Source organism: Lepidochelys kempii, chromosome 13, assembly GCF_965140265.1.
Source record: "Lepidochelys kempii isolate rLepKem1 chromosome 13, rLepKem1.hap2, whole genome shotgun sequence".
Classification (NCBI taxonomy): Eukaryota; Metazoa; Chordata; order Testudines; family Cheloniidae; genus Lepidochelys; species Lepidochelys kempii.
The window spans coordinates 15,925,172-15,950,959 of record NC_133268.1 but is presented as its reverse complement, the minus strand read 5'-3'; the positions used below and the strand labels follow the sequence as shown (position 1 = coordinate 15,950,959).

Below are 25,788 nucleotides of genomic sequence, written 5' to 3'. Positions count from 1 at the left end.
AAAACCTAGTACTGCCTGTTATTGGATAAGCACTCTGTCCGCCCTCACCTAATATTTATAATCTCTCCTAAAGATTTAGCACCTTGCTTCTATGCTCCCTCTTGCCAGGAAGCTGAAAATAGGCCCATTGTCAGGTATAAATTTCACTAGCCAAACTATACTAGCAAGAACTCAGAATTTGTCAGAAAAAACATCCCAGGTTAGTGTCTGTAGCAGACAAACTTCTAAAGCTTTGGTTCAAGATTTCAGGAGGCTGAGAGCATCAGTCTTAAGTCTTCTGAGATTGCTTTCAACTTAGTAGACGTTGGTTGTGAAGGAAAAGACTGTGCTAGTATAAGGTCCTTGCTTTGGACAGGTCTGAGCTGCTCCTGCAACTTGAGGTACCTCATTTTCCAAAGAGTTCAGCCAGCCCATCTATTGGAAGGGCATAGTGCCCATTGTATATGGGGATAAAATGAACAGCTGAACTATAAACTGTAAAATTATGCTGTATAATTTAGTTTTATCTAGTGTCCTTCATTCAAAATATCACAAGGCTTTTATGGTGAGAGAATTATTTGTAAATTATATAGCTCCTTAGACATTCATGATATTTTACAAGCAAGTAGTGCTTTAGAATTGGGTTCAGCAGCTCTTAAATGCAGAATGGGAAAACTTCATAGGAAAAAGGATTGGGTTAGATTAAAGCAGGGATTGGCAACCTTTGGCACACAACCCGTCAGGGAAATCCACTGGCGGGCTAGGACGGTTTGTTTACCTGCAGTGTCCGCAGGTTCGGCTGATCGGAGCTCTCACTGGCTGCGGTTCACTGTCCCCAGCCAATGGGGGCTGCGGGAAGCGGCAGCTAGCACATTCCTCGGCCTGCGCCGCTTCCTGCATTGGCTGGGGATGGCGAACCGCGGCCAGTGGGAGCTGCGATCAGCCGAACCTGCGGACGCTGCAGGTAAACTGTCCTGGACCGCCAGCGGATTTCCCTGATGGACCGCGTGCCAAAGGTTGCCGACCCCTGGATTAAAGGAAAGCAGCAAATGAGCGAGCAAGCAAGTATTCTTGCTGAACGGTTAAAGAATGGAGACTGGAAGGATACAGTAATAGAATGGTGAGTAGGATTAGTCCATCATAAATTTAAAGGGAATCATTTTTCAAGGTAAGATTTGGAAAGAGAAAGCAGCGTGGCATGAATGCAATATAGGGCAGTACAAGTGAAATCCTGCCCATTTCCTTATGAACTGTAGAATGTAGATGTGTATATTTGCAGCATCAAGACTGATGTTGGAAATCCCTTTGAATGTAATATACTTTGAAAATTGGTCACTTACTAGGAATATGAATATGTGTTGAGTGGTATTCTTCCTCTGATTAGTATGTTGTTGCAGACAGTAGCTGTGCTTGAATACTCTTTTTAAATCGTATCTAGAGATTCTTATAGCTTGGAAACATTATATTTTACAGGCACAGGAAACTAGAGAAATTCTGCACTTTCACTATACCACATGGCCTGACTTTGGAGTCCCAGAATCTCCTGCTTCGTTCCTCAACTTCCTGTTCAAAGTGAGAGAGTCTGGCTCACTGAGTCCTGAGCACGGACCCATTGTGGTGCATTGCAGTGCAGGAATTGGAAGATCGGGAACTTTTTGTTTGGTTGATACATGTCTTCTACTGGTAAGAACCACTTACTCTAGATGGGAATAGGGAGTGAGTTACAACTTTGTGTAGTTACTTCTGGGAATTGCTTATTTGAAGCTCATGCGAGCCATGGCACCTTTCATGAATTGTGGTATATAGTGACACACATTCCTCTGAGACATTTGTCTCTTAACTTTTACTTTTGTCTTCGGTAATATTTTCATTCTAAAGCTAAAGCAAATTGAACTTTGAATGGGCCATTGTGGGAGTATGAAAGAAAACTATCACTGGTTCCAATTGGAGTGACTCGCAAAGTTAGGCTTTGTCTTCCCTGCTAAGAAAAGTGGTCCTTGCCTAATTTACCTTGAGGTAAAACTAAAGTGCCTGATCTTTACTGTTTGTTTTTTTACTTTGGGGATAGTTCACATGCATTAGTTATCCTGAGGTAAAACTGCATTTTTTTTTTTTTTAAAGCAGTGAGGGCCTGATAGAAGTCTCACATGTTACCTTCATCCCTATACCCGTTAACATGGGAACAGTTTGAAGCCTATGCAACAAATGAGTCGTTGTGTTGAAACACATTAGAGTGGGTATCTGTGTAAAGCAAGTTTCAAATCTTTACCTTCAGATGGACAAAAGGAAAGATCCTTCTTCTGTGGACATTAAGCAAGTTCTCTTAGAAATGAGAAAGTACAGAATGGGGCTTATACAGACAGCAGATCAACTTCGTTTCTCTTATTTGGCTGTTATTGAAGGAGCAAAATTTATTATGGGAGATGCTTCGGTGCAGGTGTGTATTGATTGCATATCATTTGTACATAGAGAAGGTGGGTGAGTTGGTTCAATAAAATATATTACATCCCCTACCTTGTGTCTCTCGTATTCTGGGACCAACGCAGCTACAATACAGCATACAAAAATATCAGTTGTAGGGTAAATTAAGATCCTCATAATTACATGTAGCCAGGCAAATGTCATGAGGGAAGTTAGCATGGTTGAATAAGGTTAAGAGGGCTGAATGAATCATTAAAGTACACACGATCCTTGGCATGAGTATTGTACAGTAATTTAAATTCTTGAGTAGTGCACAGTGCTCTTGGATCTAATGCATTGTTTTACGCATGTTGATGTGTTTGTATAAGTACAAATAGCCCACAATAGCTGCTGTCACATGGAAAGTTCTCCTCCTTGTGACCCTCTGGGAAACAGTTGGGAGATAGCCATTGCTGTGTGAGCCTCATGATGCTGTTTTGCTAAGTCTTCTGTTTAGGCCCTTAACAATTTTCCAACATGCTGTAGATTCTTCCAGTGTTGTCTCCTTTGAAGCACGCATGTTTAAGTTACTGCTAAGTAATACTACAGCACAAAATGGGGTTCATGTTGCTACTTAAGAGTTTTTCATGTAGGTGAAGCACTAAATTAAATCTCCAGTTAATGTTTCCCGTATGTGTGGTTGGGCTGTGGGCATACTGTTCAGATGCATTCACCTCTGCCCTCCCACCAACTAAACAGTGACCCTGAAAGTAAAACAATGACTGATGTGTAAAGCCTGTGTCATGTTAATGTTAGAATTACAGTGGTTTTAATATAAAATATATTATAATATAGCGGAGCTTAATACCCACTTTCTTCTGTGTAGGAGCAGTGGAAAGAGCTTTCCAATGAAGACCTAGACCCTCCGCCAGAACATACTCCCCCACCTCCGAGGCCACCAAAGCGAACATCAGAAATGCACAACGGGCGGATGCACGAACACACAGAGTTTTTCCCTAAGCACCAGGTGGTAGAGGAAGAGATCAGATGTGCAGTCAGCACTGTGGAGAAGATGGTACCTGATGGCTCATCTGTGCAGCTGGGTCCAGACAGGTAATTCAGTCAAGTTGTGCGTGTTGGACAGAACTTGACGCTTTCTTGTGACAGCGCTCCTAGAATAGGATTATAGCCCTTTATTTCCAAAGGCCCATGTGCTTGTTTAGGTGAGATGTGAAAAGGATACAAAAGCCACCTGACAGCTCTTGCTAGGCCATGATGAAAGATGGAGGAGGAGCAATGACTACATGGTTTAGCCTCACATGTAGGTGCATAAGGGGTTTGGTTATACAGGGCTCTTTTACATGTTAGGTGGATTGTCAGGCCTTCAGCTTGAAGTTAAGCCAGCTAGCTTCAACCACACCAATCAGTGCAGGTATCTGGTGCTCTACATACTTTATCAGATATATCCTGCGACATTTTCAAATGTCCTTTTAGGTCAGTTCAGTCCTCATGCTAGAATATAGGAGTGGATAACTTTCATTCAGTGTCAAAGCACCTGTTTGCCTTAAAGATGTAGTTCATCCAATTTGTTTTAAATCTACAGTTCTCTTGTCATATGTATCTTTCATGCTGGGCAACTATTTTTGCTTTCTACTACAGGTCAAATCAATTATGATCATTTAAATTCGCTGCCAAAGAGATTTTTTTTTTATTCTTCCTTTCAGGCTAGCTAGACTCAAGTATTTGGCCTAAAGAATAAACCTATAACTTGGGGGGTGGGGAAATAAGGGTTTTTTGTGTTTAACCACTAGATGTCACTGCTGCTTCACCGGTCTGAAATATAGTATGCTATAAGAAAAGGAGTACTTGTGGCACCTTAGAGACTAACCAATTTATTTGAGCATAAGCTTTCGTGAGCTACAGCTCACTTCATTGGATGCATGCTTTGTGTGTATATAAAAAGATCTTCATTGGATGCATACTGTGGAAAGTATGCATACTGTGTTGGCTAAGGGGTCGACATCAGAGTTTACCAGGAGAACAGCTGAGGGGAGAATTCCAAGGCTATCAGGCAAATAAAACACATGATCACACCTGGGACGCACCCAGTTTCGCAAGGGAATACTAGGAACAGGAGCATCTAACTTTCAACATTTCCCACAAAGTTCTGGAGATATTTTTTTGGCAAATAAATCTGGGAAACTTAGTGCCTTGAGCCACCCCGCCTTGTGAAACTGGCTGGAGAGTGACCCTAAGAGCTGTAAGTATTGACACGAAATGAGGCACGCTCAGTAGATTTTCCTCCCCTTAAGCTGGTCTCCATAATTTTTTTTATCTATGAAAGGACATGCTTGCCCTGTAGTGCCCCCTGCTGATGACCTACGTGGGAGTCAGTGTGATGCCACATGATGGAATTACCACGATATGCATCTGAAGAAGTGAGCTGTAGCTCACGAAAGCTTATGCTCTAATAAATTGGTTAGTCTCTAAGGTGCCACAAGTCCTCCTTTTCTTTTTGTGATTTTTTAAAATTATTATTATTATTATTTTAGTTGCCTTTAAAAAAATCTAGGGAACTAAGTGCAAAATTAAATATAGAATTAAAACAACTTTAAGTTTAAGAAAAATAGTACAGTATGTGATCTTGTAATTATACTCTATCCTAATGCATACACACAAGGTGGCCAAATAAAGGTTAAACAAGCAAACTTAATTCTGGCGTTTCTTTACTTTTGAGTGCTTGACTTTGCAGCCTTAATCTCTTAATTTAGGAGCATGTTGTGTATAATTATACAGAGCTGAAGCCCTACTGTCTTGCTCCAACAATTGCGCACGCTTTGGTGATAACAGGTTCAGCGTTTTGGTGCAAGTAGTGCTTGTGTGTTTTTATGGGCCTAGAATAGTTTTGAATATATTCACGGTCAGGAATTCCTATTTGTAAGGATGATTGCCGGATGTGTGGCCTTGAAGTGGAGAATCTGAACTGGGTAGATGCTTGAGTATCATCAGGGATATGGCAATCAACTTGGGATAAGAAGCAACTTGTTTACTAGCAACACCCAGCTGATTAGGGCAATAAATATCAGTTTAAATCTCTAACTGAAAGCCCTAACTATAATCTTTAAAAGGATACATCTTGTGCATCAGGTGTAAAATCTCTTGCTGATAACTGATCTACATCTTCATCTGTAAGTGTCCATGAGGTGTCTGGATTGGGCCTCAGTGTCTGCACACCTTCCCCCTCAAGGGGAGAATACTATACTGAATATTTATTTCTTCATCCCTCAGCACTAGTCAAGACACTGAACCGAGGAGGAGAACTGTTGGTGAAAATCCGTGTGCCTCGCCCCACAAAGAGGAGCCAGTGAAGTCAGAAAACATAGAAGAGGATGATGAGAACATGATGACAACTTGGAAGCCATTTCTAGTGAATATCTGTATGTTCACTGTCCTCACAGCAGGAGCTTACCTCTGTTACAGGGTATGTTTTCATTGATGGACATGTCAGCAAGATTGAGTATACAAAGAACAACAACAATTTGACCAGTGTGTAATCCGCTTCTATGAAAGAAATCTAATTGAGGCATCTGAGCCTTGTCTCAGTGGAAATATACCTTAGGTTGAAAGGCTGGAACTTTTGGTTAGGGCTTAAAGAGAGAATTGATGCACTAGGGTTTAATTTAGCCCTGTGGTCCCAAGAACATAATATTCTAATCTCAGGGCCTTAAAATATTCAGGAGTAAGCAGAGAAAATGCCAAATAAGTCTTTTTTTTTTTTTTTCCTTTTTTTTTCTTTTTTCTGGAATAATAGAATTACAACACATTGTTGTTTTTAGCCTTTTTTAAAAGCCAGTTCTTTTTCCTTGTGTTACTTCAGAAAGAAACTAGGTGCAAGTGAAACTTGCTTGTACTCTCCAAGTGTTGTAACCAAATACATGATTTATATTATTACTGAGTTCCCAAAAAGAGAGAGAATCCACATATCTGAAGAATGTAAACTTTTTGGTCTCACTTCATCTGTTAAAGACTCAGTTGTGGGCAGTGCCTGTGGTATTGATATATTTAATCATGGCATAACTGTTCTTAACTAGCTTCTTTTACATATCTTTATAAAAACAGGCTTCTGCATTTGCTCAGGGTATCCCAACATGTCAAACGTGTTTTTTAAAAAAACAAAAAGTATTTCCCCATTGACTTTTTTTGTTGCACTCTACTTGCACCTATGCCTACTTACATTGTACCAATCTCTGTAAAGTTGTTTTTACCTTTATATTCTGGGATGTGGGGGAGGAGGGAAGCAGGAAGGGAAATTCAACCAAAACATGTCCACCAGCATTTTACAGCTGTTCAGCTGGCATTTAGAAGGACCAGTTTTTAAACTTCATCATTTGGATCGTAAAAATGCAGTTTCACTCTAAACCTGGCTTGTAAGGAGTAATGTGCTTTGTGCACAAACCAGAGGGAGGAGGAGCGTACTCCAGGATGATGTGAGAAACTATTTGGAAAGCATTTCAATATATCCAGAGCAATTAATGCCTTGGCAGCTTCCTTAACAAACTTAAAAGATCAACAGAAGACCTGTTGGTCTTTGAACATACCAGTTGGCTTATCATGATGCAAGCGATTGTGTGATCTTCTTTTAAGTAAAGATTTCAAAATTGACTTTAGTTTGGTTTGAAATTATGTTGTTAAATGATTACTGGGGTAGTGGGGCATAAGTGCCTGAGGCCTTGCAGCTCTGCAGATGTGGGTGTTCCTATCCTAGCTCAAAGTGAGAAAAGAGCTGGGTGGTGCAGAGTACAGATTAGGACAAAACAACCGAACAATGGCTCAGTTGGTTGTGCCTACTCAAGAGAGGCCCAGGACTTGAATAGTGTTAGGAGTGCATCAGCAGAGCTGTGACTGGAGGCTTGCATTGCACTAAACCTAATTCTCATCAATGCTGTTAATCTTTTCCTTTCATGAGTACGAAATTCATACATTTTAAACAATAGAGAAAATCTTTGCTCGTAGGGCAGAGATTAGAAGCAAATTCACTACTTAAAGCAGTAGTGGTTATAACTAAACCATGATGACTGATCTGCAAGTGTTACTAATCAGTGCTTTTAAAATGCATTCTGGTTGTATAGCACTTAACCACCGTTCTCAGTGTAAACATCTTTATGGAGTATATTGTGTAACAGTCCTTTCACTCCATATTTATTTTTTTCAAAGCTGCCAGTAGCTCTTGCTCTTTCCTTAAATCCATAAGGTGTTGACTTGGGGTGGAAGGGTTGTTTTTATTTGTTTTGGGGTTTTTTAAATGTTAAGCTTGCATCAAGGGCTTCTCAAAAGTACAATAATAATAAATCCTCAGGTAGTACTGGGAATTAAAAATTTACCTGTGAGACTGTTGGTCAGACCAGTACTTGAAAGGGGGAATATTGTAAGCAGTCAGTATTTAGTATATTATTGGAAACATGAAAAATTTGAGTATAGAAAAATGATATAATATATAATGGATCATTTGTGTATTTAAGATACAGTATGTGATTGCTTTATCCCCGTTATTCTCTCCATCATCTGGTAGAATATTGTTGTAAGGCAACATTTGTACCCCCTTTGTATTAGAATGCATGTAAAGTCTTCTAGTGTCCTGATTAAATACCATGTGCTTGAAAGATGAAAAAACTTATACTTCTGCTTACTGATGTGCCCAAATTATATTTGCATGATCTGATCATTTAAGTGGCTGTGGTTCAAAGGGTGTTGCTGAAAGTGTCTTCATTCAGCGATACATTGATTTGGTGTTTATCAGGTAACGTACTTGCCTAATATTTGGCACGATTTTTTATTGCATTTCTGCATACTCAGTGTAACCCGGTTGTTTAGCATAGTTCATTTCAGCTGAGTAAGTATAATACAGACATTCCAAAGTGTGTATTAAGCCGTATTCACACCTCACCTCCAGTCAATTTTGGCAACAAATATCTCAACAATTTCAGAATGACTTGCTGTGCTGCCTTCAGAAACTTGCACTTGGGGAAACTCTGCTTTTGGAAAGGTCACCAATAAAGCAAGGTTTCAAGTGAGTACTTTGTGCCATCAGGCCCTACTTAATTTGTTTCTAGCGATCAAGACTTGTGAAATAAATGAGTGACCTATAAACTGAATGGAACTTACAGTATTTTCCTCTATTTGGACTAATGTAAATATTGGGGTTGATGAAAGTATGGAATCCACAGTTGTACTGTATTTTGCAACCTTTCCCACAAATTAAAACTTAGACACATCTCACTGTACAGAGAGACAGCAGCTCTAGCTAATAGGCCCCTTTCTCCCAGCTAACTTTACTACTTGGCTTTCATCTGTTTGAAGTCAAGGGGAGGCCTTGTACTGTAGTGGGAACATACAGTGGAATGCCCTATAAGCCGTGAGGTGTGTATAAGGCTTATAATGCTAAACTGTAAGCATTTTGTTTTGATGTCCTGTATATGTATGTAGTAGTTTGGGTGTGTGTATATACAGTAGTGTTTCAAAGTGGGTGTATTGATTAACCTGTTCTTGGGAAAAATGGACAAATATCCATGTTAAAATTGTTAGAAAGTTAGCTGCTCTGCTATATGCCTTAAGCAAATATTTACTCATCAGGTCTTTCTTTTTTTACAGATTGCCATAGAATAAACTTTTTTAAAAAAATATAAAAAAATAAAAAACAAAAGCTAAATGTTTTGGTATAATACATTTTCAGGTATCTTGTCTTGTGTAAGGCGCTGCAATGACCTCAGTTTTCAGTAACTGTACAGTTTTTCAATTTCCCATACAAGTTTTCAGTTCTCATTTTAGTTGCAACAATAAAATTTTTTTAAAGAATGGATGTATGAGTCTTTCCACTTCCTGTTTTATCACAGAGGTAGAGATGATTTAGTCACTCTAACAAATTTAGACCTTTAGGTTATCAACAGGATTTCACCTCCTACTGATTATTTTGTGATTTCTCACGTTAATAGAAATATTAATAATATTTCCACTAGTGCAGAAAATTTGCTTTCAGGTCAGTAACTAGATGTCTGCTGTAAAATAAAAATGCATTTTCACTACAGATCTGCTTGCTCATAGATGTTCAACTGAATTTAAATATGTAGTGTTTCGGTCATATCAGTAAACTCTCTGATGTGCAACCTGCAACATTAAAGATCTCTAAAGCACTATAATTGTTCTTACAACAGTTTACTAGCTGTGGATTGACTTGCTAAATTTGTTCTTCAGGATGGGACTATATGCTACAGCAACCTGTACAACAAGGTTTCCTGCAGATGTAAATATGACATCTCCAAGTATTCTGGGTGCTTTTTCATAGACTTTTTCATGAGACAAGCTTTGGGCCTTTTGATTACCGTTAGATCAATGTCCGTTATGAGAGTGGTGATTGTACACCGTTCCTCTGCTCTGTATGTGTATATAGTTTAAGTAAAGCTGCCTGGAGATGCCAATCCCAGTAATCCCTTAAAAAGACGTGAGAAACACCAGTGTCGAAGAGATGGGATGTGACACTGAGTCACGTTAGTGTAACTGCATAAAACCTAGCTCAGACTGCAGCTTGGATCAACTTCATTCTTGTATTGTAATCCTCTCTCACTTTTAAACAAACTCTTCCTTGTTCTCTTGTAAGGATGAAGTTATAATATATGCAAATATTACAACTGTGTGCATGCCCTCTGCTTGTAAATGTCTGCAAATTAAGTGGAGCTCTCCTGTTTTACGTTTGGAGTGGAACAGTAACCGAAAGATGCTTTTCAAGCCAGCACGTCTCCTCCCTAACATTCCTCTTTTTTTTATTTAGGAGAGCAAAAAGTTTCAGCCTGACTTTGAATGCCAGGCCTATGTTCTGTTTATTTCCCCAAAACAGCCAGAGCAGGTGCTATATAAACTTATGTTTCTAAAATAATGCTGGTAACTAAACAAATAAATTCAGGTTCACATTTCATAAGCAGTGACCATAGAACTAAATGTGATCTATCCTCCCCCATATTTGGCTGTGGCTTATTTCACTAGTTTTGTTCTAAGGGATCTGTTTAATAGTTGCCCCCATAACGTTTTCAGCACACAGACTGTTTACAAAAAGGCAAGCACTTAATGTTTTATTTAAAATTTTAGAAAACTGTACGTAAACCAACATAGAAATAAATACTGAATAGAAAAGTACAAAGCACAATATACTGTATAATATATACATAAAGACCAAGACTGTTCAAGTATTATGCCTCATGTGAAGTTCCTAAACCCATATTTGAATACTCAGTGGGTGGTCTTATTTTAAGAGCTGAGCATTCAGCACCTTCTGTTGAAAATTAGGCCACTTCTAGGTGCTCAAGTATGGATTAAGGAGCCTGACTTCAGGTACCTTTTTTTAACCTTAGCCTAAGATTAAATGATTAAGTGTATAAATTAAAAACTTGACACTTCTGCCTGGAGCTGTCCATATACAACTCAGTTCTATACACTTAATCCATAAATGTGAAGGATAGGCATGTGCTGAATTCTTAAAGTAAACAAGTGAGGTTGAAGAAATATTCCCTTAATAGTTTCCTCCTATCTATGCTTACACGGTTTTCAGATTAGAGTTAATTTCAAACATCTCTTGTTTAAAGCACTGAAATCCCAATTTGTCTACTGTACATTTTTACATTGCTTCCAGTAACCAATTAACTTTTAAGATCTTACTCAAATTTACAAGATAGCACAGACCAGCCTAGAAATGATGTTTTAAAGTGCATGGCAGCTGCTATGACATCAGACAGAACAAGTGCTGGTTAATAACTTCAGCTTGGACTAGTTTTCTGTAGATCTAACTAATATTGACTAAGTGTATATAGGTATTCTGGTTCCTGAGTGCTGCTGTCCACATCCACATTGTCTTATATCCATAAAGTCAAAACTCTAAGGCTGTAGGAAAGCTACATCTAGGACCAGCTATTCAGCTGCTGTAATCTAGTGGAGTTATGCTCCTTTCACACCAACTGAGGAGCTGACCCTTCATTTTTAAGTAGTTTGTGTCAAAGGAGGGGAAACCACTTCGGGATGATAATGAACAGGCCCATTGCCATCAGTTCAGAGTTTCTACATGTGAAGCAGAAAGGAAACCTCTATCTCTTCACACTAAGCTTTATTTCTGCTCATGCTCTCTGCACTAAGAGAGGCAGTACTGTCCCATGCCAGGTCTAAGGCTACACTTTACCTTTGCTCCCTTGCCACTCATGAATCCCCACAGAAGAGGAGGAGAATGAGTCAGGATTCTTAGTGAAAACAAACAAGTTACTAAATCTCCTGTTAGACTCCCCTTTTGCCTCCTAATGTGGGCAGACTGAGTTTTTTCAAGGTTTATTGTGCTTCCTGGTGGACACAGCCTGAGAGGGCACCACACAGTGATACTTCATGGTTTCAGCTCAGTGTCAGAAGAATTCTGATCCAGCTGCTGTGTGGTTTTTAGTCCTAACCTCCCCAATGGAAGCACTGTCCCAAATGGATGCTCCCACTCAATATTCTGAAATCTGCTAGATAACTGTGTGCGCTAATTTAACCACCTATTGGTAAATGGAAAATATACCATGGAAACCAAATCCTTCTGTAGCCACCTGGGCTGTAGGTCAGACCTGAGTTGTAGATCAGCTTCAGCATTTCATTTAGTTAAAATATTGTGATTTCAATTTCAGCTTCTTGGTATACAGTGTCTCTCAACTCACAGCATACTCTGTCCATTTTTTCAAAGGCTAGTCGTCCTTTTTCACCTACAAATAAAGATAGACAGATCATAGTGAGGACAAAAAATCTGTGAGGGAAGCTTGGATGAGGTGAGGATCTGTTAAAAGTTTCACCATAGCTCTGTACCTCCTCTTATGACCTTGTTACAACTTGGGTGTTCAGTCACTCTTGAAAATCACCGCCTTAGTGTTTTTTGGATGCTCAGCTTGAGATACCTTTAAAAGGGACCCAGTTTCAAAAAATGTCTGAGCAGCTACCTGCTGAAAATCAGACCCCTTTAAGGCATCAGTTTGGTGTGTCCAGAAAAGAGACACCCAAAAGCATAAGTAGTTGGAAAATTTGGCCTGAATGTAGATGAACTGTTGTAAAGGAATACCTTAAAATGAAACCATTCTTGTTTCCTGGGGCAATTGTCTAATCACTGGCCATGAATCTAGATGTGGTAAGAAATGTAGTACAAGTGAAAAGAGAGCCAATATGTACTATCTATGCCAAAGGTACTTGGGGAGTCTCTTTAGTTACTACATATGTGCTCCCATCCTGCCTCACTCAAACAGTAATTGCACAGAATCAGATCCCATCTTTGCTAACCTAATTTCAGTTCCTTGATGGCAACTGGATCACAGCTTAATTTTTCTCTCTGGAAAATGCAAGTTAATGAATACACCCCTTTGATATTCTTGGCAGTTACATTCTGAGCTTGACCCCCTGTGTCAATTGAGTTTTACACTGCTGTAACTCAATTGAATCAGTCTCTATATGTGCAGTTGGCTTCTTTATTTCCAACAGTGATGTCCATACTACATATTTTAAAATCAAATCCTACCTAGATTCAATAAGACTTCACCCTAGTTATCAGTCTGGTTAGACTTTTACATCTATAGCTCCCAAAAGACACACGTACCAAATGCTAATATTTTGCTAACAATGGTGTTGACAGCAATGCTGGAATATCTTTAATTTTATGCCTTGTTTGTTACCTGAAATTATCTTGATGCTCACTGTCCCTTTACAATGGTTAATAGTTTGTACAGCACTTCCCCCTCAAGCTGTCTTCTGGGCCTATATATATACAAAGCCTTGAAAGATTTAGCATGTATGTTGTATTAAGATTATTGTAATGTTCTGACCCAGTGTATCATAAAACCTGTTATCTCTGCCTTAAACAAATTCTTTTGCTGATGCATGTTGGTAAAACTTTAGGCCTATTTTGTTTTCTTAATAGCTCATCTGTCTCTCTCCTTTCAGCATCTTTATTTAAAGCTGCAGTAAACATTTACCAAATGACAGCGTTGTTTCCCTGGCAGCGTTCCGTACATCCTCTTCTTCAGACTGACACAGGCTGGCAATCTGCTCAATGCTTTCTATGGCCTGTTTGGGATAAGAAAAAACTGCAGCATTATCTATTTAATCTTGATCATTTCTCTCAAACAGTTTTCCCACCCTAACACCAAGGTACTATCTGTTACATAAATACGCAGACATGCACCAGCTGTTCAACTGCTATCTTTTCTTGTATCTCAATTCTAATATGGTTGTTTTCCCTCCCCATCCTCCCGAATTGGCTATAGGTTGGTTTTCTTAGCATAGGCATAAGTTTGCCACCTTCTAGCCTAGACTCAAAGGATTAAAGTTTTGAAGATCTAGGATGTGATTTACCACTGCATTACTCCAGTATTGTACTTGCAGTTTCAATGGAGTTACACTGGCATAAAACTGAAGTAATGCAATGGTGAACCAGGCCCAAAGAGCACTGAGTCAGCCAAGTTATTACACAGTTGCAGACACAAAGGGCCCAAGACGGCTTTCTATCAGTCATTCCTAAAAAGTAAGAGTTAGTGGCTTGGTCTATCTTGTGACTTTTTTTTAAATAAGGAAATGCAAAGAGTTGTGCTGACAGTAGTTGCTTATGTGCAAACTAACTGGTTATGAAAGTTATTGGAAGGATTTGACTCCCCTCTGTGCAGGAAAGGTTCTGCGAATTTGTGTTGAATTCTGCTGGTAACTTAAGACAGAAAGCGGACAGCTTTTTTTAAAAGATGAGAGCCTCGAGCATGCTGGGATTGTTGATGAACAGTTACTCTTAAAGCAGGATTAGAAATATATTCAGCCAATCTTAAAGCAAGAGCACAAACTCTATTCTGTGTTTGATTCCATTGTTAGTACCTTGCTAGAAGCTAAAGTCTCTCCAATCAGAACCTGTTTTCCAACCCAACTCTTCTCCCTATTAAGAGTGAAGTGGTAACTAAGAATGTTCATTGTGTCTACTCTCTATACTCTAGTTGTTGTCCCGGTTCGAATAGGATTTACATGACCATTACTCTCTCTGCTGGTTGCCTCAAGTAGCAGCAAAAACCATTGGGAGCTAAAGAAAACCTCAGTTTCCTCATGTATATGAGGTAATTTAAACAAAAATCTGAACAATGCCCACCAGAAAAAATTAAGATGAACCTTTGGCCATACAGCTGGACACAGCCCCACATGATAAAAGTCCAGTTACCCAGTCAAACACACTTACTCTGAGGTTTTTGAGAGCCAGACATGCAGCTTGCTGTATTTTTGCATCACACTCAGCTAAAATATCCGTGTAAAAAAGCAGAGCCTAGAAAATAAGATTGAGTGATTGGTTACCCTGCAAATAACTTCTCGAGTGTTCTGCATGCCAAGTGGAGTGAGATCCAGTGCTGCTTTACCTATTTGAAACTGATCAAACAACACACAAGAATAACTTCTGATGCTGAAAGGCAGCAGGCTCTGGGGTGGAACATGGCGGGTGTCAATAGTGCAGGATAGAACTGAACAGAGTGTTGATCCTTAACTCAACATCTGCTACCCCAGTGGGTGCAGGGTGTGAGCTTCCTAGAAGCAGGATGCAAAGTACAACTCCTTCCCCCCAAAATACTGCTGCTCTCAGGGAGATTGGATTCCTTGAATTATAGCATCTCACTCTGAAAACAGGTGAGAAACCATGAAGTGGCCCAATTCAGTTAATACCTTCTCCCTGAAATTCTTATTTGTTGCCGCCCGAGAGAGACAGGCCGTTGCTGCTTTGCTGACGTGGCGGTTGTCATCTAACTGCAGAATCCCAAGCAGCCGTAAAGTTTGGGGCAGAGGCTGGAGCTGGCTCAGTCGCTTTCCTTTTAGTTTCTTGATTTTCTTAAGTCGCCCAGGACACTGTAGCTCCTCAATGAGCATCACTACAAATGGAAGAATCAGTTCAGCTACAACTGTGTGCAATGTCTATAGGGAGTTGGTTTTGAGAAGTCCCTTCCAATTTTGTCTCCTACCTCAGACATGTGCCCCTTATTAACATCACTACTGAGCAAGGCTGTCTCTTAGAAAATACTTTGCGAGGTACATGACTAGGTAAGAGGTGAGCTGCAAGTACTGCTAGTCTGCACCAAACATGCTTCTTTTACCATTCTATTATCCTCCCTTCTTCCCCCAGTTTGTCCTTTTCATCTCCGCATAAACCTAGCTTGTAAACTCCCTGAGGCTGGGGCTATGTTTTTACAATATGTATGCACAGTGCCTAGCAAAATAGGGCCCTGATTTTTGACTACGGTCCATAGGTGCTAAATTAATAAAAACCGATTCGGTGAATCTGAAACCTTTTGGAAGAATGACAATTTGACTATTACTAAAAAAGAGGGGAAACTGAAAAGTTAAAATAAGCATTTGTGAAAGATAAGGCTGCACTGGTTAGGAAGAGTGTAACTGTACTATAGAGAGAAAATAATGTCTTGTTTTAAAAATAATGCAGCACACTGTCCTTTTGAAACCCTACACGCAATAGACAAACTTCCTACGCCTTTGCGTTCACATACTGAGCAGGCATGAATGGCCCAGAGGAAACGAAATTACCCCAGTATCTGCCATGGTCAGATTTTCAAAGTACTGGGTGGACGGGGTTTCAGCATGACAGTAGTGCTCTCAGCAAATGCATATTAGTTACTCCTGGAATCTTAATGTCACTGATCTGTCTCTCATCAGTGCCATTAAGACCATGCGATACCATAAACCATCTACTCAGCTGTGGAACACAGCAGCTTACTGTGCGGCCAGTTTGGTCTCTCCTTATATTGCAGACTTTGAGACCTAAGCCAGACACTTGAGCTAAATATTTGCATCAAATCTGTTCCTTTCCTGTCTAGCTATGAGCCTGATTTAATTAGAGCAGGGAAGGCAAAAACTGCATGGGCATAGTGAGGAGAATTGTATTATGGTAGGGTTGTATCCTTACTTTAAAAAATTATCCCTTGGGGATTGCAACAGATACAGCCCCATAAGCCATTCCAGCAGCCAACTAGCTAGCCTGAGGGTTGTTTGTCTGAGTGCAGTACCTGGCAGCCTGCCATTACCTTCTTTGATGAGTTCTGCCAAGTGCTTCTCCAGGCTGGTAACATGCTCTTTCTCCAGGTAGCTGTGAAACTGGAATAAGGTAAGCAGTTCTTCAGGGGGGCTCCCAGAGGGGAGCAACCCGCTGCAGGTGACGATCTGCTCCAGCAGCCTTTGCAGCACTGAACAGACATGCAGAGAAGAGCAAACAAAGAAGGCCCGCTGAGGGCAGGACACTTTGCACTCATGCATTTCATTTACAGTTTTAACAAGACGACGTTGAAGGCTGGAATTTTCAGAGGAACATAAGGAAGTAGGGGCCTAAATCTCACTGAAACTCAGTAGAAGGCAGGCCCCACCCTCGGCTGAAAATTCCAGCCAAAGTACAAAACAGACCTCATCCAACACCCACTGAAGTCAACGGGAGTTTTTGTATTGACTTAACAGACTTTGAATCGGGTCTGTAGTTGGTAACAAAAACAAGGCAGCCTGGTCTGAAGATTAATGCAGGGACTCAGGAACTAGCTGTGTGACCCTGAAAGGGCCACTAAACCTTTCTGGGCCTCAGTTTCCCCATCTGTAAAGCAGAGTATCATGATTTTAGTATATAAAACAAAGCAGTGCTCTGTGCACATGTTTAGAAGCCCTTTGGAAAAACCATGGTTGTGTAAGGGCAATTCCTTTGTTTAGAAAGATCGTCCTGTGGGAATTCTCGGCCATATTGTGCATTCAGTGCTGGGTAAAATCTAAATGAAAGGGCTCATCCAAAATGTAAGTCCTAATGTCAGATGTTGTTTGTGTCCTTCTTTTAGTCAGTTTTTATCAATTTTGTTTTCTTTCTTCTACAATGGGGGCACTGTGCGTGTGGGTGCATGTGAGCACACCCCTCTACAGCAGAGTCTGTACTGAGCTTTACTTTCAGCGTTCACACATCACCACAAGGCCATTGAGTGACATACAGAATACTTAAATGATAAACTCTTCAGGATATGGATGATGGCCCAGATTCTGGGAATTAGGCACCTAAATACCTTTGAAGATCTGGGCCTATGTCTGCCTCATGTTTGTACAGCACCTAGCGAAACAGGGCTCTCATCCCAACAGGGGTCTCTGGACACCACTGCCAATACAAGAAATAACAGTAACTCCATGTTGACTTTCTGAGACGTGTGTAACACAGAAGATAGAACACAGCACAACATTCATAATTATCTTAGCGATTAAATGCCTGCAATTTTTGATTGTAACTTCTTTGGTATATCAAATAGAAGGGAGGGATTTTCAAGAGTGCCCAAGCGAGTCAGGTTTCTAACTCCCATTGACTCCTAACCCCCTCATGTGATTTGGTAAATCCCACCCAAAATTATTACAAAACATTAATCTAACAGTCCATAATGTCATGGGAGAGAAGTAATGACTCATCAAGCTGCGTGTGCAGAGTACTATGGTCATTTTATAGTATAAGTAATAAATCAAGGGGATAGAGCCTGAATTTTAAATATAGTTTACCAAGAACAAGTTCTATGTCATTTTAAAAAACCTACAGGGACAACCTTAAACTCAGTGTACAATAAAATTAGGTGCCTTATCTTCTGCTAATTGACTGGTACCTGCTTCTAGGTGTCCTGGATATTTCTCCTTCACTTTGAACATTAATACGTATTTCAGTGGATTCTGGAATTTTTCCGATGAACAGAACAAGATATTTCCTGGCTCTGTGAATTCACTCCAGATTTTCAAACACTGCTTGTGCTTTTTCACCTTGTGAATAACTGTAGAATAAAGTTTTACAAAGTCAGCAAGTGAGCTGGAGTGCAGTTTAAATGAGACATGAGACACCAGTTGGGATGGCTAACAAATGTATGAACGTCATTTTTTTTTACATTCCGTAGATGGATTTCTTTACAACTTAATTTTATTGCCAATTTATTAAAGACTCACTGAGGACCTGATCCAAAGCCCACTAAAGTCAATGGGAGTCTTTCCATAAACTTCAGTGAGCTTTGGATTAGGCTCTACACTCATACCAGCATGTAAGTGAGAGGTCTATCATGCTCCTAGCTCATGCCTTTGCAGGGACATGGACTGTGCTCTACTAGGGATTCCCCTTCTCTAGCACCCTAAATTATCTCATTGGACCATGATCAACCTATTAGGATTGCAGACAGCCTACGACAGCATTTTGCAAGATAAAAGGGTTGTGTGTTAGGTGGTAGGATGAGCAAAGACCTACAATCATAAAATCACCTCCATGTTCTAGAGGGCAAGTAAAAAACCCCTGCTCCTCTTCCCTAGGGGCTAATTCCTTCTCAAATCCAAATGTGGGGCCTAATCCAACAGTCCTTGCTTAGGCAAAATTCCCCTAAATTTCAAGGGAGTTTTTCTGAGTAAGTCCTGTGGGGGCTGGTCAACAGTTTAATTTGGATCACCACAATAAAAACCTGCATCGTTCAGTATCTAATAATCTCATTTGTGTTGCTATTTCACTCACTCCCTTTTGCTAGGGAGGGAAAATGTTGATGTCCAAGGGTCAGATTTTTAAAGGCATTTAGGCACCTAAAAATACAAATATGCACCTAGTTTTGAAAATCCTACTGGATGCCTATCTGCATGTTTAGGTGCCTAAACTGGCCTCAAATAATTACCCATTTTCCTTGAAACCAAAGATTTAGGATTTTCAAAAGTGCTCACTGTTGGCTTAACTCTGATCCCCCTGGACTCAGTGGGAGTTTTATCATCCATTTTAAAGGGAGTTGAGTGAAGCCAGTGTTGAGCACTTTTGAAAATCCTTCAAATGCAAAATTCAAAACACTTATGACCCCCTTCGTATGGGGTGGGGGAAGCCCCTTTACATGAAATATGCAAGCTCTATGATTTACTTGGTACATACAGGGTCAAGTTAATCATTGCCTGGGGCAGCAATTCTAAAAACCCTTTCCTTTCTAACCAAGAAAGAGCTGAGTCCCAGCTGTTAGGGTTTATAACCTACCCATAAAAGCTGATTTGACTCAGAATTTATTTAAAAGCCTTCAGAATCAATCCCTGATTTGTCATACGAGGTGAGAGCCATGTTACCTGGGCCTCTCTGGTCTCCTACATATGCCTTGGCATCACACACACATTACTCACCCTCTTCAACAGAGGTGAAGCTCAGAGCTTCCAGAACACAGAGCTTTGAAACAGTTTCCAGCACTTGTTTCTGCCGTGACACTTCTTCCAGAAGGCTCTCCTGGACAATTCGGGCTATGTTTGGCGAAACCAGTTTCTGAAACAAAGTGTACTTTTTTTCAGTGGCTGAGATTAAAGCATTGAGCAAACTGAAGAAGTGCTGAACCCCCTGACTTTCAGCGCTCAACTCTCCAACAGCCAGTGGGGAAGACAACTGCCTCCCACAGAAATCCACTTTTCGCATTGTCTTGGATGAGACGGAAATAGGAGACAGACTTGTTGAAAGTCTGTGGATAAGGATAAAAGGGGTAAAAAACAAGAGTGATGTCATAGTAAGGTCTACTACAGACCATCTAACCAGGAAGAAGAGGTGCATGAGGCTTTTTTTAAACACCTAACAAAATCATCCAAAGCACAGGATTCAGTGGTGATGCGGGACTTCAACTATCCAGACATCTGTTGGGAAAATAACACAGCAGGGCACAGATTATCCAACAAGTTCTTAGAATGTACTGGAGACAAATTCTTTTATTTCAGAAGGTGGAGAAAGCTACTAGGGGAGAGGCTGTTCTAGATTTGATTTTGACAAATAGGGAGGAACTGGTTGAGAATTTGAAAGTGGAAGGCAGCATAGGTGAAAATGATAATGAAATGGTAGAGTTCATGATTCTAAGGAATGATAAGAGGGGAAACAGCACAATAAAGGTTATGGATTTCAAGAAGGCAGACTTTAGCAAACTCAGGGAGTTGGTAGGTAAAATTCCCATGAGAAGCAAGTCCAAGCGGAAAAAAACAGCTCAAGAGAGTTGTCAGTTTTTCAAAGAGACATTATTAAGGGCACAACAGCAAACTATCCCACTGCGTAGGAAAGATAGGAAGTATGGCAAGAGACCACTCTGGCATAACCAGCAGACCTATAATAATCTGAAACTCAAAAAAAAAAAAAAAGGAGTCCTACCAAAAGTGGAACTAGGTCAAATTAAAAAGGATGAATATAAACAAATAACACAAATATGTAGACACAAAATTAGAAAGGCCAAGGCACAAAACGAGATTAAACTAGCTAGAGACATAGAGGGTAACATCCTACAAATACATTAGAAGCAAGAGGAAGACCAAGGACAGAGTAGGCCCATTACTCAAAGGCGGGAGAGGGAAACAATAAACAGAAAATGTAGAAATGGCAGAAGTGCTAAATGATCTGTTTGTTTCAGTTTTCATCAAAAAGGTTAGTAGCAATTGGACGTCTAACATAGTGAATGCGGAGGTAGCATCAGAGGCTAAAATAGGGAAAAAACAAGCTAAAAATTACCTAAAGTTAGATGTCTTCAAGTTACCAGGGCCTGATGAAATCCATCCTAGAATACTCAAGGAGCTGACTGAGGAGATATCTGAGCCATTAGTGATTATCTTCAAAAAGTCATCGAAGATGGGAAAGTTTCCAGAGGACTGGAAAAAGGCAAATATAGAGCCAATCTATAAAAAGGGAAATCAGGACAACCCAGGGATTTACAGACCACTTAGCTTTACTTCAGTTCCTGGAAAGATAATGGAGCAAATAATCAGCAAACACCTAGAAGATAGTAAGGTGATAAGTAACAGTCAGCATGGATTTGTCAAGAAGAAGTTGTGTCAAACCAACCTAATAGCTTTCTTTGACAGGATAACAAGCCTTGTGGATAGAGGAAAAGCGGTAGATGTGGTATATCTTGACTTTAGTAAGGTTTTTGATACTGTCTCTCATGACCTCCTCATAAACAAACTAGGGAAATACAAGCTAGATGGAGCTACTATAAGATGGATGCATAACTGGTTGGAAAACTGTTCCCAGCGAGTAGTTATCAGTAGATCACAGTCAAGCTGGAAGCACATATTAAGTGGGGTCCCGCAGGAATCAGTGCTGGGTCCAGTTCTGTTCAATATCTTCATCAATGATTTAGAGAATAGCTTAGAAAGTACACTTATAAAGTATGTGGATGATACCAAGCTGGGAGGGATGTAAGTCCTTTGGAGGATAGGATTAAAATTCAAAATGATCCGGACCAACTGGAGAACTGGTCGGAAGTAAATAGGATGAAATTCAATAAGGACAAATGCAAAGCACTCCACTTAGGAAGACACAATCAGTTGCACACATACAAAATGGGAAATGGCTGCCTAGGAAGGAGTACTGTGGAAAGGGATTTGCAGGGTCATAGAGGATCACAAACTAAATGAGAGTCAACAGTGTAACACTGTTGGAAAAAAAAACAAACCACCCATCATTCTGGGATGTATTAGCAGGAGTGTTGTAAGCAAGACACAAGCAGCAATTCTACTCCATGCTGATTAGGCCTCAGCTGGAGTATTGTGTCCAGTTCTGGGTGCCGCATTTCAGGAAAGATGTGGACAAATTGGAGAAAGTCCAAAGAAGAACAACACAAATGATTAAAGGTCTCGAAAACATGACCTATGAGGGAAGATTGAAAAAATTGTGTTTGTTTAGTCTGGAAAAGAGAAGACTGAGAGGGGACATGATAACAGTTTTCAAGTATGTAAAAGATTGTTATAAGGAAGAGGGAGAAAAATTGTTCTCCTTAACCTCTGCAGATAGGACAAGAAGCAATGGGCTTAAAGTGCAGCAAGGATGGGTTAGGTTTAGAGTGACCATGCATCCTGTTTTGGCCGGGACAGTCCCTTTCTTAAGCCTTGTCCTGGCCGTCCCGACTTCTTTTGGCAAAACTGGGCATTTGTCCAGTTTGCTCTTGCCAACTGATCATTATTTGTCAAGAGCAAACTGGACAAATGCCCAGTTTTGCCAAAAAAAAAAAAAAAAAAAAAGTGGGTTGCAACCCCTAGCGGGGCACAGAGGAACATGCTCGGGGTTAAGCATGCAGGAGGGAGGGCTCAGGACAGTGTCTTGAGCCAGGCCAGTCCCACGTGGGTGGGTGGCAGGGGGGCTTGGGCTGCCCCATGCATGAGGGGAGAGGAGGGCCTCAGGCCAGCCCCATGGGGTGTCCCATTTTTCCTTTGGGAAAATATGGTCACCCTAGTTAGGTTGGACATTAGGAAAAACTTCCTAACTGTCAGGATGGTTAAGCAGTGGAATAAATTGCCTAGGGAGGTTGTGGAATCTCCATCATTGGAGATTTTTAAGAGCAGGGGATGGTCTCGATAATACTTAGTCCTGCCCTGAGTGCAAGGGACTGGACTAGATGACCTCTTGAGGGTCCCTTCCGGTCCTATGATTCTATGATTACATTTTGCATCTCTCTCTGAACTGGAAAGTCTTCTCTTCCCATCTGAAATGGTTATAACATTGCTGTACATGGTTCAATAGCAGCCCAAGGTTGATGTATTGTACTGATGTGTGGAGTAATCCTTGTAGAAAGCCTTTTGTGCTTCAGGGCCTGATCCTCCTGATGCTGAACACCCACTACTCCTAGTGAAACGAATAGGGATTGTGGCTGTTCAGCACCTAGGACTCCCAGAGGTGTTCAAGAGCAGAGGTTCCGAGCCTTTTTCTTTCTGAGCCCCCCCCCCCCCAACATGCTATAAAGACTCCAGAGCCCACCTGTGCCACAACAACTGGTTTTCTGCATATAAAAGCCAGAGTCAGTGTTAGGGGGTACCAAGCAGGGCAACTGCCTGGGACCCCACACCACAGGGGCCCCCACTAAGATACCTTGCTCAGTCTTCAGCTTCAGCCCCGGGCGGGGCTTTGGATTTCTGGGCTCCAGCAAGTCTAATACTGGCCCTGCTTGGATGCCCGCCTGAAACCTGCTCGAGGCTCCCTAGTGGGTCCTGGGACTCTGTTTGAGAACCACTGTTCTAGAGAAATCATCATTACTTACCCTGGATACTGGCTATTTTATTCCAGTGATACCAAATTTTCTCTCTGAAAAATTGGTCTTTTGCCAATCAATATGTAGTTCAATCCAAACCCGTCCTACTTCATTCATAGCCAGCTCACCATGCATAAGTCTTCTGAGTGCAGAGCTATTAATTCCTACTCCAGCAAAAAAGGTCCAGTTTGCAGAAGCCGTTTATGCCCACCTGATTTTCCCTTTACATAGGTCTGTGCATTGTAGTTTGAAAATCTGGCTCAAGTGATCTGCAGTTCCATTCTTAGTCATTCTACTTTATAACATAACCTCATAAATCGCCAGTTCTGTCTTTGCTTGGTGGTTATAAATGATGACCCAGATCCTCAGCTATGGCCATGGAGTCCACAGTGCAACTCAGGAATGGCGGAAAAGATGGGTGTTGCACTCCCTGATGCTGCACCAACTGAGTGAAGGGCTGGTTTCCAGCATAAATCAGGGTAGCCTGAAGCCTGCCTTATGCTTGCCTTAAACGAGCCTGAAGGCTGCCCTTGGATGTGAGAGGCAAATAGAGCAGCAAGTGCTGGGGCAGAAGTATGTCCCAGCCATGCCAGCTTTCACTCCAACCATGTCCCCTTCACCAACAGCCAGAGAAGGGTCTGGCATAGAAACCGTTACTCCCACACTATGCGACCAGAGAAGTCTGTGCTAGGGGGATTCTCATAGGGCTGGCTATGCCAGCTTTGTGCCTGTTGCAAAGTGCCTGCCCTGCATCCCGGGATCTGGGCCAGTATCAATCCACTGCAAAGGGGTTCATCCATACGCCATTCCTTACCTGCAAGAGAGCTTTGCACAACTGCAGATGAACTATCAGAAGTTTGTCTAAATCATCATTCCCTGTGGTTAATTCTTTCGTTTCTGTTTTCCTGTCATAGCCCAGTATATTGTCATTGTAAGTGCTGTTAGAGAAGTTAAGAAAGGGGAACAAGTAGTTAATGTTAACCAGCCATTGTGTGCAGTGAAGCAGAAGGATCTAAAACACCAAGAAAAAATTAAAAGTTGTTTAAAACCCACAAGGCACCTCTAGCCATTAACTCCTATATCTTCAACAAATGAATGTGAAAGTTTCTCTTCCTGTCTTCTCAATAATAATCCCCAAACTCACCAAAGTGGTCACCACTTTTGACAAATAACTGATGCTCTATAGAAGCAGTAAGCCTGTTAACAATCTTGGTTGTGTGTAAACTTCCTACAAAGGTGAAGATGGGGATTTAAATCTCTAATTCTCATGTCAGGAAGGCAACAGTATGTCAGCTAATCCTGTGACCTCGTTTTTGTGAGGACCACCATCCAAACAAGACACTGCCATCGATAATGTGTGTTGACTGGCTGGCCTATTTGGAATGACGTATTGCAAAAGCAAAATAAAAACACCTTGTTCTCTAGCAACTCCAACACAAGGATGCTTTACAGTCTGGTCTATCTGGGGCTACTCAGCACCTCGCAGGATCAGGCCCACAACCCCAAGGGTAAGTTTGAGTGTTATGAGCAAGGGTCACAAATATGAAACAGAACCCAGTAGAAGAGACCTGTGAGCTGCTCCTGGCCTGTTCCCTTGCAAAACTGTTCCTCATCATACCCATACATCTGTTTGCTGAAGTTTTAAATATCCCAACTATCCCATTCTTCAGCCTAGTAGGAGGAAGGGTTTTCCAGATATTCAGCCTAAACATTCCTGAATTTCAATCCATTTATTGCTCTGACTGAGCTGTAAGTTTCTTAGTATCCTAAACAATTCCTCTCTCTCCTGGGTGTCCACACCCTGGGCACCAACCTCCCCCCACTACAAAGTCATTGCCTAACTGAGTTCAGTGTATTTAACTCCTAATCTTCCTCTTGTCAATCCCTCCTGCCCCTCAATGGGATGCATTGGTCTGCTCACCTGGTACTGTCTGTCCTTATGCTTCCAAATAAGGAAAGCTCATCAGCACTGCAGTCCGTGTTTAAAAAGTCAAAACTTTCCAGCACCATCTCCACCATCAGACTCTCCATGGATGAATGTTTCTGATGAGATGTCTTCAGCTGTTGATAGATAGGAAATAAACTATTGTTCTTTGCAAGGATCCTGGTGTCCCCCCCAGCAGTTCACCCATACGGATTTACAAATCACCATCTATTCAACCACGGGACAGTTTGCTCCCATCAGCTCATCCACAACACACCAGAAGAGCTGGTCCTTTCACACATACAAAGCACTTCAGCCACATCGCCCCCACCCAGAAACAACTTTGCCAATTCATTTCAGGAACTAGTTCAAAAGGTTTATCCAGTTTTAAAATTCTCCTTGGGTTTCCTACAA

At 41.0% G+C, this 25,788-nt stretch overlaps 2 protein-coding genes across 13 annotated transcripts in view; one reads left to right on the top strand and one right to left on the bottom strand.

The window, feature by feature from the left end:
* Positions 1–13,001, top strand: part of PTPN1 (protein tyrosine phosphatase non-receptor type 1) — a 65,800-nt gene extending 52,799 nt beyond the window's left edge. For 3 of the 5 annotated variants that reach the window (XM_073309428.1, XM_073309433.1, XM_073309429.1), the window contains 4 exons: positions 1,453–1,662; positions 2,255–2,416; positions 3,266–3,492; positions 5,668–13,001. In XM_073309428.1, the coding sequence (XP_073165529.1) occupies positions 1,453–1,662; positions 2,255–2,416; positions 3,266–3,492; positions 5,668–5,875 (807 nt within the window). In that variant the 3' untranslated portion in view covers positions 5,876–13,001. The remainder of the gene's footprint in view (positions 1–1,452; positions 1,663–2,254; positions 2,417–3,265; positions 3,493–5,667) is intronic. The other 2 variants (XM_073309432.1, XM_073309431.1) reach the window with 2 other exon arrangements.
* RIPOR3 (RIPOR family member 3) overlaps positions 10,485–25,788 on the bottom strand; it is a 69,298-nt gene continuing 53,994 nt past the window's right edge. For 4 of the 8 annotated variants that reach the window (XM_073309421.1, XM_073309422.1, XM_073309425.1 and 1 more), the window contains 9 exons: positions 25,372–25,511; positions 24,265–24,388; positions 19,588–19,723; positions 18,069–18,230; positions 16,482–16,640; positions 15,115–15,317; positions 14,639–14,722; positions 13,401–13,491; positions 10,485–12,146 (listed from right to left, as the gene is read on the bottom strand). In XM_073309421.1, the coding sequence (XP_073165522.1) occupies positions 12,046–12,146; positions 13,401–13,491; positions 14,639–14,722; positions 15,115–15,317; positions 16,482–16,640; positions 18,069–18,230; positions 19,588–19,723; positions 24,265–24,388; positions 25,372–25,511 (1,200 nt within the window). In that variant the 3' untranslated portion in view covers positions 10,485–12,045. Of the gene's footprint in view, positions 12,147–13,394; positions 13,492–14,638; positions 14,723–15,114; positions 15,318–16,481; positions 16,641–18,068; positions 18,231–19,587; positions 19,724–24,264; positions 24,389–25,371; positions 25,512–25,788 lie in introns of those variants that run through there. The other 4 variants (XM_073309424.1, XR_012154681.1, XM_073309426.1 and 1 more) reach the window with 4 other exon arrangements.